The sequence below is a fragment of the Enhydra lutris genome, unplaced genomic scaffold (genome assembly GCF_002288905.1).
Source record: "Enhydra lutris kenyoni isolate GAN:26980312 unplaced genomic scaffold, ASM228890v2 scaffoldscaffold73, whole genome shotgun sequence".
In the NCBI taxonomy this organism is placed as follows: Eukaryota; Metazoa; Chordata; class Mammalia; order Carnivora; family Mustelidae; genus Enhydra; species Enhydra lutris.
Window position 1 is genome coordinate 4574754 of NW_019154157.1, and position 25124 is coordinate 4599877.

At 38.2% G+C, this 25124-nt stretch overlaps 1 protein-coding gene across 1 annotated transcript in view; it reads left to right on the plus strand.

Moving 5' to 3' along the window:
- Nucleotides 1-25124, plus strand: part of LOC111160024 (tetratricopeptide repeat domain 28) — a 596564-nt gene that overhangs the window by 294908 nt on the left and 276532 nt on the right. Inside the window, 3 exon segments of the mRNA XM_022522789.1 lie at nucleotides 8841-8988; nucleotides 17678-17950; nucleotides 18906-19036. Of these exon segments, the coding sequence (XP_022378497.1) occupies nucleotides 8841-8988; nucleotides 17678-17950; nucleotides 18906-19036 (552 nt within the window).

A 25124-nucleotide genomic window follows, 5' to 3' on the forward strand; every position in this document is an offset into this window, starting at 1 on the left:
CAGAGAGAGAGGGGGGAGGAAGCAGGCTTCCTGCAGAGCAGAGAGCCTGACGTGGGGCTCGATCCCAGGACCCTGGGATCACGACCTGAGCCGAAGGCAGAGGCTTTAACCCACTGAGCCACCCAGGCACCCCGATTTCTTTTTTTTTGTTAGCAACTTCTTTATTAATATTTATATTTACTTTCAACTCCAAAGTAAAATATGCTCTTTGCAGAAAATTAGGAAAATGGGGTGCCTGGGTGGCTCAGTGGGTTAAAGCCTACGCCTTCGGCTCAGGTCATGATCCCAGGGTTCTGGGATCGAGCCCTGCATTGGGCTCTCTGCTCAGCGGGGAACCTGCTTCCCTTCCTCTCTCTCTGCCTGCCTGTCTGCCTACTTGTGATCTCTGTCTGTCAAATAAGTAAATAAAAATCTTAAAAAAAAAAAAAAAGAAAAGAAAATTAGGAAAATAAAAAAATATATATGGAAGAAGAAAATAAAACTGACTGAAAGCCCTTCCCTCAAAGGTAATTCTATTAGCATCTTGATTTTCTTCAAAAATAATACATAGGTACTCCTATTCTTTTTAAATCAAATTGATATCCAAGTATATAGTTTTTTTTTAAAGATTTTATTTATTTATTTGACAGAGATCCAAAGTAGGCAGAGAGGTGGGCGGTGGGGGTGGGGGTGGGGGTGGGGAACCAGGCTCCCTGCTGAGCAGAGAGCTCAATACAAGGCTCAATCCCAGGACCCTGAGATCATGACCTGAGCTGAAGACAGATGCTTAACCCACTGAGCCACCCAGGCGCCCCTATAGTTCTTTATTTTTAAATTTTTCTTATTAACATATAACGTACTATTTGCCCCAGGGGTACAGGTCTGTGAATTGTCAGGCTTACAAACTTCACAGCACTCACCATAGCACATACCCTCTCCAATGTCCATAACCCAACCACCCTCTCCATACCTCCCTCCCCACAGCAACCCTCAGTTTGTTTTGTGAGATTAAGAGTCTCTTATGGTTTGTCTCCCTCCCTATCCCATCTTATTTCATTTTTTCCTTCCCAAACTCCCCACTTTGCCTCTCAAATTCCTCATATCAGGGAGATCATATGATAATTGTCTTTCTCCAATTGACTTATTTCGCTCAGCATAATACCCTCTAGTTCCATCCACGTCGTTGCTGATGGCAAGTGTCATTTCTTTTGATGGCTGCATAGTATTCCATTGTATATATATATACCACATCTTCTTTAACCTTTCATCTGTTGATGGACATCCAGGTTCTTTCCATAGTTTGGCTATTGTGGACATTGCTGCTATAAACATTCGGGTGCATGTGCCCCTTCGGATCACTACATTTGTATCTTTAGGATAAACACCCAGTAGTGCGATTGCTGGGTCTTTGGGTAGCTCTATTTTCAACTTTTTGAGGAACCTCCATACTGTTTTCCAGAGTGGCTGCACCAGCTCGCATTCCCGCCAACAGTGTAGGAGGGTTCCCCTTTCTCCACATCCTCGCCAGCATCTCTTGTTTCCTGACTTGTTAATTTTATCCATTCTGACTGGTGTGAGGTGGTATCTCATTGTGGTTTTGATTTGTATTTCCCTAATGCTGAGTGATGTGGTGCATTTTTTCATGTGTCTGTTGGCCATCTGGATGTCTTCTTTGCAGAAATGTCTGTTCATGTCCTCTGCCCATTTCTTGATTGGATTATTTGCTCTTTGGGTGTTGAGTTTGATAAGTTCTTTATAGATTTTTGGTACTAGCCCTTTATCTGATATGTCGTTTGCAAATATCTTCTCCCATTCTGTCAGTTGTCTTTTGGTTTTGTTGACTGTTTCCTTTGCTGTACAAAAGCTTTTGATCTTGGTGAAGTCCCAATAGTTCATTTTTGCCCTTGTCTCCCTTGCCTTTGGCGATGTTCCTAGGAAGAAGTTGCTGTGGCTGAGGTCGAAAAGGTTGCTGCCTGTGTTCTCCTCAAGGATTTTGATGGATTCCTGTCTCACATTGAGATCTTTCATCCATTTTGAGTCTATTTTTGTGTGTGGTGTAAGGAAAGTTTCATTTTTCTACATGTGGCTGTCCAGTTTTCCCAACACCATAGCAAAGGTGATTTCTGATCTGGAAGCTGGTGAAGCAGATGAGGCACTTGATTATACAACAAATACCAAATAAGAATAACAGTTAGTGAAACATTCATTTCTGTTCAACATTTTAAAAAGTGGCTACTCTGTGTTCTGTATTTCATATGTGATATCAATCAGCAATCATTGTTATAACCCTTGGAGGTCATCATCATTCTCCTTTCTCGAAGTGGAAATGGAACATGAAGTTTGGGGGCGTTAAGTGTCTCGTCCATAAGTAATCAGGACAGGATTCCAGCGTCAGCATTGTGAGTCCTTTCTCTTTCACCACAGTGGGAATAAGGCACATAGTTTTTGAGCTTTGGTAATAGTTATTTCTCTCATTTAATATGTCCCCTTTCAATTTCCAGTTTAGATTTGTGTTTGGAGACTTGTTGTTAGAGGAAGACCAAATTTTAGAACTGCAGTGTCCAATCTAGTAGCTACCAGCCACTCCTGGCTATTTAAATTTGAAGTAATTAAAATGAAATAAAATTGAAAATTTAGTTTCTTAGTCACTTTAGCCACATTTCAAGTGCTCAGTGGCCAAGTGTGACTGGCTGCCATTATTAGAGAGAACAGAGAACAGTCTATCATTGCAGGAAGTTCTATTAATTTCTCTCTTTAAGTCGAACATATGTAACAAAATATATAACAAAAATAGTTTGCATGTAAAAAAGAAAAAACCAATTAGCATGTATGTATCCATACAGGTGCCTATTTGATATAAGATGGTGAAAACTTATTGAGGGGGTAACTGGGTGGCTCAGTCAGTTAAGAGTCCAACTCATGATTTCGGCTTCGGTCGAGATCTCAGGGTCCTGGGATTTACCACTGTGTTAGGGTCTGGGCTCAGCACAGAGTCTGCTTGTCCCTTTCCCTCTCACTCTGCTCCTCCCCCTCGTCATGCTTGTCTCTCCCAGGTACAAATAAAATCTTAAAAAAACAAAACAACCTACTGAGGACATGGGTTCTGTGCCTTCACTTCTATCTATCACATTTTTATGTGATATAATGTATAATTTATAATAGAAAATAAATGTGGTAGTAGGTAATTTGCATATATTTACATTTTGCTGATATGTGTCACATCTGTTTTAAGTAATAGTCTTTTATTTTCCCATACAAAGCGTTCCTGAAAGTCAAATATATAAAATATTAAGAAGGAAAATATTAAACCAGAGATTGACATGTTCAGTGAGTGGGAAGTGTTAATTCCTAGATAACTAAACAATAAAATCTCCAATCATGCCTTTCCTTTTTAAGAATCATTTTTTCATATTCTCTAATTTTATTCTTTTCCATCACAACTGAGCAATCAGTTGTTCTGTGTACATCCAGTGATATTAAGGTTTTTCTGCCTTTGGCACCCTGTAATCATTTTCATTTTGACCCAGTTGTGTTAAATTATAGATTAATACCGCTGCTTTTTAAAAACAAGAATTGGTATTTCTATTTTCCCCATTTCCATGCATTTTTAAATAAAATAATAAGGTAAAATGCAGTAAAATAGTTCTGCAATTTATAAACATTGTTGAGAAAGATGGCGATGATGTGGTAGCAGGCGGTATGATTGGGTAGTAGGTATATCACCATGTTATAGACGTATTTATTCTATAGAAAATGTAAAAATGTTCAAACAGTCTGTAATATATACATGTGCCCATGAGCATAGTAATTTATATCACTGACTTGAGCTGTGATAGAGTAGTATGTTATGTTAGGACCGATTTCACGGATGTTTTAGAAATGGAAACCAGAAATGGGATGTTGAAAGTAAAGGCTTGCGGGTCTTTCACTGGTTCAAGGGGTGCTTGAAGCATGAAGAACTTACCGTTTCCCACGTTTAGTCTTTGTGTGTTTGTACTTTAACCCCGTTTTAGTCCATCTGGACTGTTGTAACCAAATACCATAGGCCAGGTAGCTTAAACAACAAACATTTCTTGTTGGGAAGTCCAAGATCAAGGTGACAGCAGATTTAGGGTCTGGTAAGGGCCCACTTCCTAGTGTCTATGCCTTGCTGTGTCCTGACATGCCAGAAGGGAAGAGGGAGCTCTTGGATTTCTTTTATAAGAGCACTGATCTCATTCCTGGGGGCTCCACTCTCATGACCTAACCACTTCCCTAAAACTGCACCTCCAGATAGCATCACGGTGGGGATTAGGTTTCAACATACTAATTTTGGAGGGATACAAACATTCAGTCCGTTGCAGACTCTCTGAGATGAGAGGAATGGCCACATAATAAAAAGCAAATACTAACAATTTCAACAATGGGCGTAAATACTTTGGTCGTTAGTTACATTTTTATTACTGCTGAAATATTACAAGCCCTTATTATTAGTAAGCAGCTACTAAAGTAGCAGTCACGACGTTTACAGCTTTTTATATTCTTCCCCTCTGGATTGTGCGTAGCTTGAGGCTGAGAGTCCTGCCTGTTTCTTTTTATTTGTGGTACGCATCACAGTGCCTGGTGCTGTAGATTTTTTGGGAATGCTAATGGAAGGAAGGAAGCATGGAAATTTATTCTTGTAACCAGTTGTATTTGTATTATTTGTGGGGTTATTTAGTAGTGTGTGTGGAATAATCATTGAGGCTTCTTTGTGGTGAATGACTCTGCGACACTCGAAACTCTAGGCATCTCACCTTCAGTCCAGTGTATTCACTAAGTCCTTTTAAGTTTCTCTTCTTGGCTAAAACTTCAGATTAAAACCATTTTTCTCAGGGTATAGGTGCTCTGAGTAGTGAACCCGCTATGCCCTTCCTTCTCCATCTGCTGCATAACCTGTGGCTAGAATGTGGTATATGTGAGGGGGTTGCTGAGGTTGGCTGTGCACCAAGGGTTCAACATTGCTGTGTGGGGCCCCCCTTCCCTTGCCATGCTGAGCATATGCTGCTTCTGCTCAATCCTTAATGATAAAAATTTGCCCCTTTCCCAGATGAAGTAGGTTCCTGTGAAAACTGTGAGCTTCTCTGGTGTCTGTAAGAGAAAAATTAGTAGCACAAACCAGTAGGGGTGAAGCAGATAGGCTACAGCAGATCACATCAATTCTCTTGAAGCTACGGTGAACAGCTGTGCATCTCCGCACACCTTGACCTTCCCTTGGGAAAGACTGGCAGAAGATCCTGTGAGTGGCTGCTGAATCTCTCAAGACCAGATAATACTAATTTGTCTTAGTTGGGTGGATGAAATTTTGTCTGGGAGCCTTAACGCTATGAGTTCCCAATTGCAAGCAGTCTCTTAGGGAGCAAGGGGAGGAATGAATAAAGCAGTGATAGGGGGGCGCCTGGGTGGCTCAGTGGGTTAAAGCCTCTGCATTCGGCTCAGGTCATGGTCCCAGGGTCCTGGGATCGAGCCCCACATCGGGCTCTCTGTTCAGCAGGGAGCCTGCTTCCTCCTCTCTCTCTCTGCCTTCCTCTCTGCCTACTTGTGATCTCTGTCAAATAAATAAATAAAATCTTAAAAAAAAAATTAAAAAAAAAAGCAATGACATGATTGGATCATGTTATATTGAATAGTAGAATTTTGAACTATTTCTTGGACTACCCTTATATTCTGTGGGTCTGTAATTATGTATTCTTATTGTGATTCTTTTCTCATTAACTAATCAAAATAGCTACTTTTATTGTGTATTTACTCCGTGTCAGGCACACTGTGCTAAATTCTTTTTATTCTATCATAGTAACCAACAGTCCTTGTTTTATCATCATCAGTTCAACTCCATAGTGGCATTTCTCTCACAAAAGTACAGATAACTAATATAGATAGCTAATATTTTTCAACAGCTGTCTGTACATGCAATGAATATTGTATGGAAAAAGTTGGGGAGTCCCGATCTATGAGTTTGGAACAGGGGTTTGTCACAATTTGATCTAATTATGCTTTGTCTTGACAGGGATGCAACTCTTAAGCCTTTTAATTGAGGAAATCTTACAAAGTTGAGCTTAGGGTTCTAGAGGGGCATAAGGCAGGACCAAGGGAGACTTTTGAGCCTTCTCTGTTATACCTCTTTCCAAAATCTTCTGAAAAAAGGAAGCCAGGATTGTGGGCAGCATGGCCAAGTTGTACTTTTTCTCATCTCATCTCCTGAGTGTCCTAAGAAAACAAAATGTGCACACTGTTCTTGTGTAACTGCTGTGTAATCTGTGACCCTAACTTGCATTTAACACTGTACTTTGCCTACCTGGACAGAATAGCTAAATCATACTTTTCAGTGATTTCATTGTCAGACATGGAAAGCAGTTGTTTTTTCAGTGAAGTAATGAATGATTAAGTTTTGTTTTAAATATACAAGAAATTATCAAATTCAGGGGCACCTGGGTGGCTCAGTGGGTTAAGCCTCTGCCTTCGGCTCAGGTCATGATCTCGGGGTCCTGGGATTGAGCCCCGCATCAGGCTCTTTGCTCAGCAGGGAGCCTGCTTCCCCCTCTCTCTCTGCCTGCCTCTCTGCCTACTTGTGATCTCTGCCTGTCAAATAAATAAATAAGGGGCGCCTGAGTGGCTCAGTGGGTTAAAGCCTCTGCCTTCTGCTCGGGTCATGATCCCAGGGTCCTGGGATCGAGCCCCACATCGGGCTCTCTGCTCAGCGTGGAGCCTGCTTCCTCCTCTCTCTCTCTCTCTGCCTGCCTCTCTGCCTACTTGAGATCTGTCTGTCAAATAAATAAATAAAAATCTTAAAAAAAAAAAAAATCACTACTGTATTAAAAATAAATAAATAAATAAATAAATAAATAAATAAAATCTTTAAAAAAATTTTCAAATTCATTGAGACTCTTATAAGATTTTTGTGTGTATTTTCTGCCCAATTTTATTGAAATAACAGTGCTGTCTGTATTGGTTGAGGATGTATAGTATGATTTGACTTACATGTATTATAATTATAATTAAAATAATTACCACAATAGATTTTTGTGTTCCTTAAAATACATACTTTAAATAAAAAACTACAGACATTTTGTCTCTCTCCATAAATAATAATAATAATTTACAGATATTTGGCATATATATGTGTATACATAAATAAATGTGCTTTTTTAGTTTATGTTTTCCAGAAATGCTATATTAAAGCTAAACTGTAGTTATTTTTACTTGGAATGTGGTATATATTGCCTCTTGGATTATAGAAATCACCTAAAATGTGACATGAATAGAGTAGTGACAAATGTCTATAAACACATTAAAGATTAAAACTGTGGCTGAGTCGATTGAAAGGAAGTGATCTTATGAATTAGTAATGAAAGTGCATTTACAGGTTATTGTCTTACTAGGGTCTGAGTTTTAACAGCTGCTGGTAGTTTAAACTAATAGAAGTCTGAATAGCCCATAATTGAGTATTCATTCTGTTTATGGATTGTTTCTTAATAGAAACACTTAATAGTATTACCCATCCTAAATTACTTCAACAGGGAGTTATAAAAATGAAATAAGATAAGGTAAGTCCGGGGCACCTGGGTGGCTCAGTGAGTTAAAACCCCTGTCTTCAGCTTAGGTCATGATCCCAGGGTCCTGGGATCGACCCCCACATGGGGCTCTCTGCTAGGCAAGGAGCCTGCTTCCCTTCCTTTGCCTCTCTCCGCCTACTTGTGATCTCTCTCTCTGTCAAATAAATAAATAAACCCTTTAAAAAAAAAAAAGGTAAGTCCATATGTTTTGTATACATGAAAAGTGCTCTCTTTCAGTGTATATAATATGAAATTATGTATTAAATTTATTGAGTGGCAGTTTTAGGAGTTGTTTGAAACTTCATTTAGATCCCATGAATACAATTTGTGATAATTTCAAGGTATATTGGACTAAAAAGTTAAATGTGTGTTATAAACATATTATAAGATTATTTAAGTGAAACAGAAGGCCACGTGTTTTAGAAGATGTCATATAAGCAATGAGTATATTAATTATCATTTTTCTGTGTCATTTAATCAGCTACAAGATCCTTTGCTAGTTATGTACTAGTAACATTTTGTTCATTTACTTCTTTTTGTTCTTTCTGCTCATGTCTTAAGACTTTTCTAAAATTTAAATACTTTACTAACTTTCTGGCCCTTTCTGCAGTTAGCTGGAAGAAAGGATGTTTTCTTTTAATCAGAGTTGATAATACTGTTTTTAAACTAATCCAATTAAAGAACACAAAGGACAATAATCTTATTTTGTTTCTGAGCAAAGCACACATATTTTAGATAACAACTTTTAAATACTATGTCTGAAACACCACATTAAATGTAGCCATGTTCTATTACTCATTGTTAAAATTATCTTAATAACCATCATACACTGATATTTCCCTTTAATTATGTAAAAGGGGAAAATGTGAAATAAATGGAATTTGAGTGCCTTTCATTTATCTTGTACCATACCAAATACTTTGGTGAGATATATAAAAATCTCCAAACACCTGTCATTGAGGAGCTTATGTTGTTAAAAGTAGGATAAAAAATATTTTAAAATCATTAAAAAAGCAATTTGTAAATAAATGCCAAAGAATGTGGTAGAATTAATAAGTGTTCTAGAAGTGAAAAGAGTGAAAGTCTTAAATATAATTTCCTTGAAAGAAGGATGCTCACATTTTAGGATGTTGGAAGAAATCAGAATTGATTTCGAACTGTTTACTAGATTTTTGAACCCAGGCAACCTCCATCTTAGGTATGCTGACCAGTTGTTGTAATAAAGAATCACCATCAGTCTTGGAGCATAGTATATAAGTAAAACATGCATTATGTTTTCTTTATTTCAAGGCATACTTCCGACAGGGTGTTGCCCTCCAGTACCTCGGACGTCATGCCGATGCCCTGGCAGCCTTTGCCTCTGGACTGGCTCAGGACCCCAAGAGTCTACAGCTTCTGGTGGGGATGGTGGAAGCTGCCATGAAATCTCCCATGAGAGGTAAATAGGATGAAAGTGTTGGTCTACAGTAATTTAAAGCAGGACATGTCTAGCCATTGAAGACCTTGGACTCAGGCACTGAAAACTGATAGGTTATCAAATTTGCCAAGATTGGATATTTTACACAAAGGAAGATTAAGAATCACTGTCGATAGCTGATGTTAATGAGGTGTGATGGGATGGTGGTAGGGCCACTGGCCCAGAATATTATGGACTGGGATTCTATTTTAAATTTTTTTGGTAAACTATATGATTGTGGGTGAGTGAATTAACTTCTCTGGATTTCAGCGTTATCTGAAGAATACTTTTTTTTTTTTAATAGTTCTAAGATTCTGTACCTCTAAATCAAATGCCGCTAGAGGTAAATTGATTGACTCAGACTGATATGCCATCTAGAAATAATCAAATAAGAGACGATATTAGACATTCTAATATTTCATAAAAGGAAGTATGGATCTAACTGTAAGCTGTGTCTAACATTTTTCAGAGGAACATGAAAAGATCATGTTGAATTAAAAGGAAAGAGAAAAGATAGACACGAGTTTACATGGTTTTCTCCTGCTCTTACTTCTGTTTTATACCAACTGATATTCTGGAAGAACAATGGATTGAAAATAGTACTGGAGGTTGGAGGCATTCTAAGGCCCAAAACCGATTGGCTTCACTTCGAGGAACATTGATTTTTGCAGCAGCCTTTAGACAGATTGGGTTGAAAGGATACACCAGGTACCATCTTTGCAGTGACAGAGACACTAAGGCAGATTGATGTCAAACAGTAGACAGCTAATAATGTTCCATATTAATTAGATTATGTCAGGCAGAACTCTGTTTTATCTCTGAAATGGCATGTTTTTGAATGAACCTAAAAATTTTAATGGCAGTGTCATTAGATAGTTTATCTAGTTTTGAAAATATTTGTGGCATGATATAGTATTAATATATTGGCTAGTACAGTACTTGGCTCATAATAAATGCTAAGTAAAAGTCTGATGAACTAAATGGGACTCATATAGTCTCTGGGTGATTCATAGCTTATAAAAAATGTTTTCCTGGAAGTGGAAGGTTGCATGTTTTAGAAAAAAAGAGATAAGGAGATCTCTCCTCATGTGATTTTATAACCCCACACAAAGCTGAGTCTTTGCTTGTAGGAACCTAATGGCTTCTCCCACTGGGGGACCTGCTGTTAATAAACTCCGACTTAGAGCAGATGCGCTTTGGAGCTCCAGGGCTTGCAGGGGGAAGTGGACAACAACAACAAAAAAATCAATGTCTCTCCTTGCCATTTTCTGGCATTTTCTGATTCTCTCCCTACACCCTTCTGCAAGCAGTTTACCTGGAACATTTTTTTATTTAGTTTGTGAATATACCACTTCCTTATTCTGAGATGCTTCTGCTGCTGCCTTAGAATACTGGAGTGAATGTGTTGAGATCAGCAGAATCATACTTATACTATTTTGCCTTTGAAGCAATTTGTTTAGATAAATGTAAGGAAATCTTCCCTGCACTGCGAGAAATCACTCAGTGCTGCCGTCCCCCTTAGGGTTTTCTGTGCCATGTTCTTTCCCATCTTATACTGAGTGACCTAAGGCTGACCCCGGAGAAAGCTGCCTCTTACAGGTGCCTGGAGCGTTTCAGTATTTTCTCCTCTTTCCTTAAGGCAATTTGATTTATCTCATTTATTTTTAGCATTGCATTTACTACCGTGTCTATTCCAGGTGGGTTTCTCTTATCAACATTTTATAGAGGCTGTTGCTTTGCACGGTGTTGTTCTGGGCATCATCTCACATCTTAATGACCTCTCTTTTTGTCATATGGTTGTAATTCACAAAATCTGTCATCATTTGCTGCCCATTTTTTACCCACTGTTTATTTTATCTTCACGCCAGTCAGTTTGTTCTGTTGTTGCATAGCTGTGCAGTTTGGGTCACTTTACATAGAGGTCTGATCTGTTGTTGTATCAGTTTGGTTTTTTTTTAAAGATTTTATTTATTTATTTGACAGACAGAGATCACAAGTAGGCAGAGAGGCAGGCAGAGAGAGAGAAGGGGAAGCAGGCTCCCCGCCGAGCCGGGAGCCTGATGTGGGGCTCGATTCTAGAACCCTGGGACCATGACCTGAGCCAAAGGCAGAGGCTTTAACCCACTGAGCCACCCAGGTGCTTCGTATCAGTTGTTTTTGTTTTGTAATTCTTAAATGTCACAGAGGAAGCTCCCTAGTCCAAGTACTTCGATAAAGAAACAAAGCTGCAGTGATGTGCACAGTATCCCTGTGGTTTGGCCTTTTGGAGTAGTGTCAAGATTTCTTTTTCTTTTTTTTAATATATGTGCTGCCGAAGCGAACACAGGATTTCATTTTTTTTAAAGATAGGGCCGATCCACATCAATATGTCCTTGTTCCCAAATAAATATGTTATATTTATCCATGTTGAAACTTACTTGATTTTTTTTACTAGATTTTTTTTATATTGTTGCTTATACTGCTAACTGGATTAAGTTCATTTTACTTTATTGAATCATTACTTAATGGTTTCATTCATGTTCACCAACCAAGATAACAGTTAAACTACTTCTCCTGTGGATATATTTACATCCTTATACATACTGTATTTCCTTAAATTGTTAATGAAAATATAAAAATAAGTATAAATATAAAATGATATGCTTTTCCCTGACCTCTCAAGTTATCCTTTTCCTATTTTTCCATTTCTCCTTTTCAGGTAGCCTTTCAGCAATTTCAGCTCATTGTATCTTGTAAATGTTTATGCAAATTTGCATGGTAGAGCGTAGTACCACTGCCAACCAAATTCAATAGTATAATTACAAAGTGAGATTGAGTTTACCTTTATTTGTTCCTCTGAAGACGCCAGGGCTGCTTCTCGCTGAGGGTTCTCTTGTGTATATTTTCTCTCCTCCCGTTAATTCGGTAACCTAGACTATTACATTTACGGGTTATCACCTGTCGTGGTGTTTCTAGCAGCTCCAGAGGATCCAGGGAAGCTAATTTTATGGAGTGCTTGTGGAAAATGGCTCTGGAATGGATAAGCTTTTCTCTCAGGGTCAAGTTGGGGCTCACCTTTCATTTGCCTAATTGCCACCCACCCTCAGAGAATACTTTCCCTTTGATTTTCTTTTAGGTGGCTGTCACTTCACAGGAGGCCTAGTTCTGAAATGCTCTGTTAGTGAAAGATGGGAATCTAATCCCAGGGCTGCCGTTTGCTATTGCATCGACTGAGCCAGGTTGCTTCCCTTCTCTACACCTCAGTCCTCACCTGTAAGAGGGAAATGACAATATATACCTCCTAGTATTGTTTTGTGAATCTGCCACTAGAAGGTATAAGCAGGCCCTTGCCGGCTACCTTCCCCGCCTCAGTGTGATGCACTTCTCCCTGAGGAGTGCACAGAACAGCCATGTTAATCTGCTCTTGTATTTATGACGGGTACGGAGGCCTGGGTGTGGGAGGAACGCCGCACTGCCCAGGGGGGCCTCTCGTGTTCAGCCCCCAGTGCCAGGAAAAGCTGCATTTCTCCTGAGTGGTGGTGTATTTTTTTTTAAACGGTCTGGGAATTTTAGATGTGCTCTTTATCCTTTTGCTTCGTCTTCTGTGAAGTGTAGAGCCTGAAATGTCCTGGCCACCTTTAGGAAATGGGCCGGGGCTTAAAGGGTGCCTGTCTGTATGCTGAGGTTTTTTGTTTTTGTTTTTGTTTTTGTTTTTTTGTCTTATCCTTACTTTCTATTCATTCTGACATTCTGACTTCTGTATTTTCTACTTTTATTTCTATAGAAGGCCTTTGAATCCTTTTGGAACAAACCTGGGAAAATGTGAAATGGCTTAGACAAAGCGCTAATAAGCGTCAGTTGTTTTTCTTTTCTTTTCTTTTCTTTTTTTCTTTCTTTCTTTTTTTTTTTTTTAGGAGGGTTAAGTTTTACTTTTTGTATCAATCAAAAGTTTTCTAATTATGGTAAAATATATATAACATAAAATTGACCATTTTAATCAGTTATAATTTTACAATTCAGTGGCATTACATCCATCTACAGGATTTGTGCAACCATCACCACAATCCATCTCTAGAACTTTATCTTCTTTCCAAATTGATACCCTGTCCCCATTAAATAATAACTCCCTAGGGACACCTGGGTGGCTCAGTGGGTTAAGTGTCTGCCTTTGGCTCAGGTCATGATCTCAGGGTCCTGGGACTGAGCCCCGCATCAGGCTCTCTGCTCAGCGGGGAGCCTGCTTCTCCCTCCCCCTCTGCCTGCTTCTCTGCCTACTTGTGATCTCTCTCTTTCTCTCTCTCTCAAATAAATAATAAATTTCTCTCTCTCTCAAATAAATAAATGAAATCTTTAAAATAAATAAATAAATAATAACTCCCTATCCCCCCCCTCCGCCCAGCTCATGGCAACTACCATGCCATTTTCTGTCTGTGAATTTAACTACTCTAGGTACCTTCTATATGTGGAGTCATACAACAGTTATCCTTTCGTGACAGCCAAGTGGTTTTTAATTTAGTTGCCTTTTTAAGGAATCACCCTAAGAAAAGGTGACCATTAAAATTAACAGAATGTTATGAACCTCTCCTCTAAATTTGGGGTTTTGGGAGTAGTTTACACTCATAATACTTTGCTTACTTTCTTATCTTTCATTAGAGAGTAATTCTCTCTTTGGATCATTGTTTTGGAGATTTATTTCAGAATGGTTTCCGTCAGTCTCCTGGATTTGCAGTGCAGTACTATATTTTAGTGATGTATCCAAGAGTAACTGGTAGTGATATCACCAGGTTTTTATAATCATGGATATATGGAAATGTTATAAGGGTAACTTGGAGGTCTCTGGGTCTCATAGTGCCATAGACAAATTGAAATCTGTGAAAATGTTAATTACCTTGATTTTTGAATGATGACATAATTCTTTCTTGTGATTTAACTTTTTAATTTATATAAACTGATAGAGCTCTGTTGGACCTATTTAGACATGGAAGTGACAGATCACTGTGAGGCACCATCATGTTTAGAGATGTTAAATCCCAAATCCAGTGATGTTAATATATGAATAAATGTGTGTCTCAGAACTGATGAAATATAGTATATCTATTCACTGAGTGAGATTGTTTATTAATAGTCTCTACTATGTTCCTACAAGCTCTTCAAATGTCAAGAAATGTGACTTCGTTCATCTTACAATCTTAAAGCCTATGCATTTTGAAAGCAATAAGTGGTATTCAGTGAATGTTGCAGAGGCCCTCTACATTTTTACGTAGTTGGTTTAACATAGGCTATTTCATATATCATGCATAGTTTCTAAAAGGAAAACATCTTAACGGCTACAGGCTGACAAATCTGTTCCACCTAGCCTGATAAAATCACAAAATTTGTCTCCTTGCTAATAGCCTGTTTACTCTAGAATAGGAATTAGAGCAATAGAAAAGTAGAATTGGAAAGAATCTCAGAGATAGCTGATCTAGCCTATATTTTTTTTACATCAAAAAAACCCCCTTGTCTTACCTCTTTTTTTTATCAAAAGCATGTATACCTGCTAACCAGAGCTTCCGACTAAAGAGTGTGGGCCAATGAGACATAATTACAGGCTAGAGCAGAGAAATTTGATATTAAAAATTTAAATATACAGAAAGTGAAATGGACTTTTATGTATATATCTGTGCACATATCTATGCACATAGATGTACATCCATGTATGTACATATGTATTTGTTTACGTGAATGTGTCCACAAGTATATATAGACATAGGCATAGCTATAACATTATAGATTTATATAACCATTACCAGAGTCACAATCTATACATCTGACAAAGTAAGGAGGTAGAAGCTGTGTGGCTTTGAAATCCACATCTCTTTTTCCTTAGCTGAGTATTTCCTCCCATTATTCCACATCTGCTTCCTTTCCTATAATATTCTCTGGTCCCTTCAAGCTGGCCTGTTCTTCATTCTCTATCATTCCATGTGCCTATCTTCTCCTGGCACCTTTGTTTAGGACAAATCTTCTGCCTAAAATACCCTCTACTCTCACAGGGAAAAACAAAAAACAAAAAACAAAGACTTGTCCAAGTCCTACCTACCCTTTCTCTAAGAAATCAAGTTATGTTTCCATGAAGCTTTCTGATTACCCTTAATAATCACTCCCTTTTCCAAACTCTTATGACATGTATGTATATGAGCTTACATTTATTTTATCTGTTAATGTATTTATAGTCTTTTTCCAATATACTGCAAATGGAAATTTGTTCTTTTACCTCTTGTTCCTTCAACTGTGTTTTTATTTAGTGAAAATTTATACAATTGAAGATTTCTTTCTTTCTTTCCTTTTTTGGCAGGGGTCATCTTCCAGGTATTTCCTTCAGTCCTTTAATTGTGGCAATGTTTTCTCTTCTTTCTAACATGATACAGTTTTAGAGTTCAGTTAGAAGGCTCCTTTTTTGGCTATAGTTGCTATGGTTTAAAAAAAAAAAAATCACCAGCTGAAGCATGGTATCTTTGTTGACTAGTAGTCATTTTGGTCTCTCTGTGTCTGAACGCTCTTCCCGTGTTTTGTGAATTCCCTTTTCTCTTTCTGCCTCCTGCCTTCCACTGTAAAAGCTGAAATCATCGGATCCTAATGTTCCCATCCTCCTTTGCAGCTAAGAGCCACCTCTGAGTTAGGAGCTAAAAGGATAACACAGAGCTTGTTCTGATGGTGCTGGTTGGCAGTTGTGACGTCTGTTTTCTAAAGGTGGCATTCAGTGGTGGCGGAGGCAGCATTGGAAGCTGTGATGTCCTGTGTTTAGTTGTGATGGTCATGTTGCTTTCACTACAGAGTTTTTGTGGCACGATTTTGACTGTGGGTCTGGAGGCCTGCTTTTTTGCCCTTGGCAATAGCTCTTCAGTGCATTTCTTTTCTACTTAAAACCAGCCAAGATTGGTTTCTTTTGTCAATAACTAAGAATTTTGCCTGGTATGACATCAGAGAGCCTGGCCTTAGAGCCCTGCAGTAGGTTCTGGTCTTGGCTCTGTTCTAAGCTGTCTGAACTTAGGTAAATCACTTCAGAACTTAGAGGCATCATTGCTAAGATGGGTATTTTCGAGGTCTTTTCAGCTTCAAAATTCTGTTATTTTTGCTTCTGCTAATTGGCTGGTGGGATGCTAATAAGATCATCATTGGCTGCCAGACCCATCAGTGGGTACCACCAAATTCTGCTCACATTGATTTCAGTATGGTCCTATTCTTTTCTATTCTAGTAATTCCTGGGTTCTTGTGCCTGTATTTAACCCTATTGGTTAGCTAGTGTTTACTGGTACTACTCACACTTGCATCTTGACAGGTGTAAAAATGTTCTTTGTTCTCTATTTAGTGATCTGATTGAAGGGGGGAAAATGCTTTAGGCACCAGTAGGTTTCGAGGTTTCTGTGGTAATGTTGATTCAGATGAGAGCTCCTCAGTGTGGAGTTGAAATTCAGAGCCATAAATTGTAAAAATTACATTTTAATGCAGTACTGTTGGCTGAGATATTCAAGATTTAAAGAGACCAGCGTTTTAATAGTTCTTTTTTTTTTTAACATATGTACAGTGAAACAACTAATGTGAAATAGTTTTTCATGAAAGCTAACAAATGTGTTGTAAGTGCCACGTCATTGTAGGGTTATAGCCAGTGGCTCTGCAATTGTCTTTAAAAAAAAAATGGGAGGGTGGGGAGAAGGCACTTAGAAGTCATCCTCTAAGACTCAGGTGGAAAGAATCTCTTTGTGGCTTTCAGAGCCCTAGTCCGTGTCCTTTCCAGATACCACATGAAAATAAAATGAGATCAACCTTAATTTTGTCTTCTGTCTTACCTTAGTACATTCAGATGATTTTTTCTTTTATGCTTTCATTTGTCACCCCAACAAAAGCTGGTAATACTTTTTTATTTGGTCATACTGGTCTTAGAAAAAGCAGCGGATGCTGGGTTGCAGTGAGGATGATGGGGATTTTGTTGGGAGAGCGTCTTTGAGTTCATCTTCCAGGGAAAAGGTAGATGGAGTTTTATTAATCAGTCATTCAGATTCAGATTGCACAAATGTTTATTGAACTCCAGATGTATTAGGGACTATCACCTGTGTTGCAACAGGAAGCTTTCAATTTAGTGCCCACATTGTGCCAATTGCTATGGCATTATTGTAAAGCATTAAACACTCTATAGCAGTGTTCGCATTTAGCTGGGGAAATGCCTTAAAAATTAACATACATGGAACAATTCTAATATAGTTAAGAGTCAAACAGCAATACCTATTATAAAAATGCAGCCAAAGTTTAGATATGAAGAGTCAGGTGGGCTGGAGGGCCTGGGAATACCATATGGTGGAGTCCAAACTTAAGGGTTGTGTTTATAAGATTTTGAGAAGACAGCAGGATGGAGGAGGGAAAACTGTTTGGGGGAAATGGCATGCTAAAGTCAAAGAAAGACCAGAAGAGAAGGTGAGTGTGGCTTATGCAGGTGCAGTGTGAAGCAGGGGACTACGTACCAGACGGAGGCTGGGGTTATGGGGTTGTCTAGATAAGTGGACACTCGGGGTGGTGCTAGATTAAGGGTTGAAGAGTTTGTACTTGAAATGGCCCATAAAGAGGTATGATACACATTTGTTTCTAGAGCATATTACAAAAGATTGTTTTGTATATCATCCTACATTCTCTTGTCTCCTTTTTCTTTTCTCCCCAGACTCCCTCGAGCCCACTTATCAGCAGCTTCAGAAAATGAAACTGGACAAGAGCCCCTTTGTGGTCGTGTCTGTGGTTGGGCAGGAACTCCTGACAGCTGGCCATCATGGGGCCTCTGTGGTTGTCTTAGAAGCTGCTCTCAAGATTGGCACCTGCAGCCTCAAACTGAGAGGTTCTGTTTTCTCTGCCCTGAGCAGTGCTTACTGGTCTCTTGGAAACACGGAGAAGAGTACTGGATACATGCAGCAGGACTTGGATGTAGCCAAGACCTTAGGTAGGGTTGCTTCTGTCTTTTATTTCAATACAGAAAGGAAATAAAGCTGATTAACCTTACATGGATGGGAATAACATATGCAATGAAAAGTGAGTGTGTCTCTAGAATGTTCTCTGTTTTAGAGTACTTAGGTCTTCAGGGCTTTTCTTATAACAAGATAGCAAGTCTCCCAAAAGGCCGAGTTCTGTGGATTAACATATTCATTGCCCTCTTCAGAGATTTGGGCTAACAGATTTAATATCCCAAGTGATAGTATTGATGGGTGAATCCTTCATCTTAATTTTAATTTTTGTCTATCTTAGAATGCATCAGCATTTTGTCAGAAGTAACAGTATAGTGCAGTGGTTGAGAGTGTGGCCTGTGGAGCCAGAAGGCTGAGTTTAGAATCCCCACTCTGCCACTTACTAGCCATATGACCTTCTGCAAGTTGCCTCACCTCTTGGTACTACCATTTCCTCATCTGTAAAATAAGTGTGGTTTATGATTATGATCGTTGTTACAGTGATTATTCAGTGACTTGCAGCACTGCAGGAAGAGAAGAGTACAGTAGATCTATCATCAGCACGCTTGTAAAGAAGCAACATGTCATAGTGGGTTTAGTTAAATGACTGAATCAACACGCTGATGGTTGTTCAGAATCTGAGGTCATTTAGCAGAGCATTGAGGTGACTCATAGCAGCTCGTTTGTGTCAAGGTCTTTAACCTCTCATTTCAGGGATACCTATGTCCCCAAATGTAGTTTATGTTATAACAACAGTTATTGTCCAGAGCTTTAAGTTCTAGGACCATAACTTACTACACTGAGTCTTGTAGAAAAAGAAAATACTTTTCTAAAAGAAGCAAATGAAATCTTAGCTAGTAAATCTGTGGTTCTTAAATTACGATGGGCATTATAAATTACAATTAACACTCCAACTTAGAGAAATTTTATCTTTTTTTTTTAAATCCACTTTAGGTGACCAGACAGGAGAATGCCGAGCTCATGGGAATCTGGGCTCTGCATTCTTCTCCAAAGGGAATTATCGGGAGGCTCTCACCAACCACAGACATCAGTTGGTGCTTGCTATGAAACTCAAGGATCGAGAGGTAGGAAGTTCACCTGCAGACCAAAAACACATTTTTTGAAACATGGAGTCTTTTTTGCTGTTCAGAATGTTTTACGTATCGTAAAATGTTACTTTTAGAGGTTGATAATCATTGCCTCTATCTTTAATGACAATCAGGTGTAGAATGTCTACCACATATGGACCTTGGGCCTATAGAATTGAATAAGACTTTGATCCCTGACCTCAGGATCTTAACATCTTGCATTATTCGGATGCATGACTCTTATTCTATTCAAATATGAAAGGAGGAAGCCCATGAAAATTAACAAAAAATGGTATCTTCATGATATATCCATTAAATTAAAGAAGCACCCATTTGCTTTATTTGAGCTGGAGTATTAGTACTGCAAACTCTTCATGTTCCTTCTTTGGCGGATTTTAAACTCAGGTGGTAGAAGCATATTAAGTGTGATTGAGAGACCTGAATTACAATGATGAAGAATATTATCCTATCTTTATTAGAGAAATGGAATGTAATATTCTCAGAGAGCTGATATCCAGTAGATACAGCATGAGAAAGTGCTTGCAAAGTGGAGAGAGGGTGGAGTTTGGAATAAAATAGACCCAGACTGGAATCCCTGCTCTAGTACTTTCTGGCTCTGGAATCTTAGGGAAAATTATTACTTATCTCCTCTTTGCCTCTGTTTTCTTTCTTAGAAAATAATGATTGTATTTATTCCTTACACAATTGTGATAGGATTATAAATAATGTATATGTAAAGTACCTAGAATGGTGCTTGGAATTCCATAAATGGTAGCTTCTAATACAATTTATTAATAAGGAAGAGACAGGTAATAGAGGCAACAACAAATTTATGAATTAATCTATGTATTGGGAAATATATTTAGTTACATCTTAGCATTTCACTGTGGAATATTATAGAGATTATTTTTATTGTTTAAATGACCTAGCATCTTTGAGTCTCTAGAACATGGTCGTCCACTAGGAGGGGACTGGGAAAGAAAAAAGCCTTTGTTTTAATGGTGTGCTGTACTCTCCTCTTGGGAAGGTGAGAGACTTCCATAAAGTCTCTCTCTTCTGTGGGTATCAGAAAAAAAGCCTTTGAAAGCTGCTAAAATGTGTCATTCGCAAGAGATTGACTTTAGGTGATTCTATTCTCAAGAGAGTTACCTAACTACTTTTCTCTTTGCCTATTTACTCTTAGTTTACAAACAATTCTTATAAGCCAGATGATCTGACTTCTTGATGTTAAGAGATTGAAAAGAGGGATCAGACTTCTAGACACAGAAAAGCTGATGGCATTAAGTGAGAGCCAGGTTTAAGAACTAAAACAGCTTAGTTGTCTAGACAGGGCCATTTAGTGAAGGCTGGGATGGCTCTAAGTATTTCAAAAGCTGCATTTATACTCTATTTTCCTGACCTTTGGGATGCATATGTATTAGCCCAGTTACTGGATGGGGTAGAAAGACTTGTAATTAGGATATAAGATTATCATAGGTATTAAAAAGGAGAAGTGAAAAAAAAAAAGGAGAAGTGAAAATTTTCTGCCTTCCCTATTCTTAATATTGTAATTTTCTTTAGCCTGTATTTTCTGGGTTTTATAAACCTTTGCTGTACAATACGTTATTAAGAAATCACTGGTTATAAGGATGGAGGGGACCTTGAGATTGTATTGGAACCAATTCCCTCCCCAAATATTCCCTTCTTGGAATTTCCACTTGGCCACAGACACCCTGTTTCCCCCTCTTTTGGCCTCTGGTTAACCACTACTACAGTAGTTCACAAGCCTGCCTATTGGGAAACCTTCCTTATGTATAAGTAAGACTGATTTTACCCCTCTGGGACTAGATAGAGAATGTTCAGCTACTGCAATTAATGGCCTATGGCCTCTCCTTTTCCAAGTTGAAAAATCCCATTAATTTTCTTTTTTTTTCCATTAATTTTCTCTTCAAATTTTCTCATTATCAAAACTCGTATAATTTTTACAATTCTCTTCTGGCTCTTCCACTTTCCCTGTTGCCCATTCTGGTTATTGGTTAGCCATAGGTTGGCCACCACAGAAGCCTTCTTTTGGGAAGTTCTGTCTAGCCCATGCTCCTCCTCTGTGTTGGCATATTTATCTGATTTCTAGACTAACCTATAGAATTTCTCTTGACTCTCACTGTGTCTCTTCTGTTATATTTGCTTCTGGAATCATAGGGTACTATTCATTTTCTTGAGAATGTAATGTTATCTTCTTACCTTTTTTTCTTAATTTTTAATGTTGTATTTGAGTGCTGCTACTTGTCTTTCTGTATTTAGCTGGAAATCTTTATCCCCACATCCCTGAAACAGCCAGTAGCTGTTAAGACTAGAGTTAATATTGGTCCAGAACTTAAAGGAACATAAAAATGCCTAAGGAGTACTATTGCAATAATATATATTTCATTCAGTTTCAAAGTTTTGGTTGGCCAGTCTTCTGTGATATGATTCAGTTAAGTGTGATATCTGCTTGCAATGTACCTAACACGTACACAGCACTGTGCTGAGGGTTCTGGGTCTAGGCAGTAGGGGTGGGTTTACTCCCCATGAGGGGCTTATGTTATCTTTGAGACAGAACTGGGTTGAAGCCTCTGCCTTCGGCTCAGGTCATGATCCCAGGGTCCTGGGATCGAGCCCCGCATCAGGTTCTCTGCTCAGCAGGGAGCCTGCTTCCTCCTCTCTCTCTGCCTGCCTCTCTGCCTACTTGTGATCTTTGTCTGTCAAATAAATAAATAAAATCTTTGAAAAAAAATAACAAAAATATCAAAACAATGCTTGAGCAATAAATAAATAATTAATCACTGCCAGGATGCTCGAATACCAGAAGAGAGAGAGACTGGTATAGACTTGTGGGAGCTTTGTGAAACAGGTGGAACTCAAGTTGGCTCCTGAGTGTGATGTGGAAATTGGCAGGCAGGCTTCTCAGATCTGGTTAACATATCAGTCAGGTGATCCTTATATCACTCATGAGGGATGAGATAGTTCATACCATTAGCAAAGATCAGATACTATTTTCTGTCGATCTATTCGTTATGCTCATAAGCTTAGCTTTTTTAAAAGGTAATATTTATTAGTTTTATCCAATTATATAAAAAACTCATGAAAATAACCAACCATAAGCCTTAGATTTTCATATATATATATAATGATTATTCAGACCTATCCAAACAAAAATTGAAATCCTCCTGTGATAACTTTTATACCTTGTTTTTTCATTAATATTTTTTCACTTAATTTTTATATATTTCTGTATTTCATTAAATGTTCTCCTGAAAGTCTTATGATTTGATCACAAATCATTTCATCTATACCTTTACTGTAATACATTTAGTTTGTTTCAGAAACTTTGGTAATATGAAATCTAGAAAAACATCTTTGTAAATACAGCTTTGAACATATCTCCCATCATTTCCTTTAGCTAAATTATTAAAAGTGGGCTTCTTGGGAAAAACATATTAAGGCTTCTGATACTTACTGCTAAAGAGCACTCAGGAAGGCTGTATCTGTTTTTAGTCCTACCAGCAATGTATCAGAAGTTCCATTTCCCTGAACTGGCCAACACAAGGCATTACTAAATAGTAAATAAATTAAAAAATCAAATTGATAAGTTAAAAAAAGTGATATCTTACTGTTTCACACTGCATTTGACTGCTATTGAGGCTTTTTTTTTTTCCTAAGATTTATTTGTTAGAGAGAGAGGTGGGGAAGGGGCAGAGGAAGAGGGAGAGAGAGAATCTCAAGCAGACCCCACACTGAGTGAGAAGCCCCCTGCAGGGCTTGATCTCATGATCCTGAGCCGAAATCAAGAGGTGGGTACTTAACCAACTGAGCTACCCAGGCACCCTAGGGCTGACTATTTTAAAAATGTCTTTTATAAAGAGCTTTAATACTCATCCTATCTTTTTCTATTGTGATGTTGGTTATTTTATGTTTTATGGGTTTTTTTTTTTTTTTTATGTTGGTTATTTTGTGTTGATTTGATCCTGGGCCTAACTCTATTATCAGCCCAGTGAGCTGTTGGACTAAAAAGATTTTATTTATTTATTTGACAGACAGAGATCACAAGTAGGCAGAGAGAGAGAGAGGAGGAAGCAGGCTCCCTGCGGAGCAGAGAGCCCGATGTGGGGCTCGATCCCAGGACCCTGGGATCATGACCTGAGCCGAAGGCAGAGGCTTTAACTCACTGAGCCACCCAGGCGCCCCCAAAAACAAATTTTTGCTTATTGTTGCTTCACTATGCATTTTATATCTGCTACAAGTTTCATAACATTATTCTTTTAAAAAAATGTCTACAATATCCTTTCTCCCCTCACTACCCCCAAATACATTTTAAAATCATTTTGTCAAATTTTGGAAACTCTTCCATTGGTTTTTTTTTTTGGAATTTACATATAATTATGGATAAATTGATGTCTTTTCAGTAGTCAGTCTTCTATTCAGGAGCCTGATCTGTGCTTGCATTTCACTTTTTATGCCTTTTAGGGTCTAAAATTTTGAGGGAGAGTATTGATTGCATATAGGAAGGGTGTTTGTTTTACATGTTTTGCATGTTTTGACCATATGAAAATTCTCTTATAGCTCATAATTTTTTGTTGATTCTTAATTAATTTTCTTGTAATGGGAATTTTTTGCAAATAATGATAGTGTTGTGCATTTGTACCCATATGTTATATCCCTATTTTTTTACCTCTTAATTATTACACCGTTAGAACTTTGAAAACTACCCCCAAAAATATCACTCTTCCTCTTGAGTACAAAAAGTTCAGAGAATGTACTTTTTATGACTACCCCATTCTCATATTATATCTGTGACCTCAAACTGTACCTTGGTTTCCCTTTTACATTATTTTGATATTGAGACAAAATAATAGGAAACTGCCTTTAGAAACAAAAACTAACCACTGTGAATGCTGTGACTATAAGAATAACAAGCTACCTCATTCTACATTTCACATCTTTGGCTATAGTACATTTTAATATTTTCCCAAATAGTGACATAGCAGCCTGGAACCGCTTTGTCCACTTACCTTAAAGAACAATAGGTTTTTCTGGTATACAGTCACCATCAGATACTTAATAGGGGAGGTGATACCTTCTCCACAGGAATTTTTCATTCTAACTAACCTTCTATCTGCTTTAATGGTTTGAAAATTAATTTCAGGTGCCCACAGAGACCTTCCTATGAGCCAATATTAATTGTCAGAAGAGTGCATAAATTATGTTGTATTAGCAATGTTGTTCTCTATTCAGGGAATCTGATATGCAAATATGCTGATGACTCTGAAGTTTTTTCATCAGTCTTATTTCTCTCCTGAGCATCATATTTCTTTATCCAGTTGCCTCCTCTACACCCACCTTCAATTCCGTATGCCTGACTTAGCCCTCAGTCTATGCCTATGTCTGCATTTGCTGTTTGTCCTGTTGTCCAAGCCACCTAAATCTCATGTTTGGCTTGTTACTGGGTTCTCTTTTTTCTGGCAATCTCTTTGCTGGCCTGTGCCTTCCTCTGTGCCATCTTTTGCCTGGACCCTTGCAGAACATCCCACACTAACATGTACTCTCCACCAAGTGAAGAGGAGAGTGTGTTTATTACTTGGACATATGAGTATAGCCTGGAGTTGCTGCCATAAGTAGGTAATTTCTTTCTTTCAAGTATAGTGCAGTGTAGTTGAGAGTGTGAACTTAGGTAGGAGACAAACTTGAACTTTGGCCCTGCCACTCATTACCATGTGTGATCCTGAAAATTACCTAAACTCTTCTAAGTGTGATGGATAGGAGAGTTGTTTCCAGTTTTTGGCTGTTAATGAAAAAGCTGCTAATAAACATTCTTGTATATATCTTTTGGGAAACATCAGCACTTGTATCTGTTAATCATTGGGTCATGTATATGTTTAGATTTATTAGATGTTTACCAGCTTTCCATAGTAGTTGCACCAAGTTATATCATCAGCATTGTATAAGGGATTGTGAAGCCTTAATAGCAGGTAAATAAAAAGTAAAAAGAATATGGAAACATAAATATCTGAGTAGATAATTCTGTAAGGGATTGTAATAGTAACTACTTTGCTTATTGTTGTAAGGATTA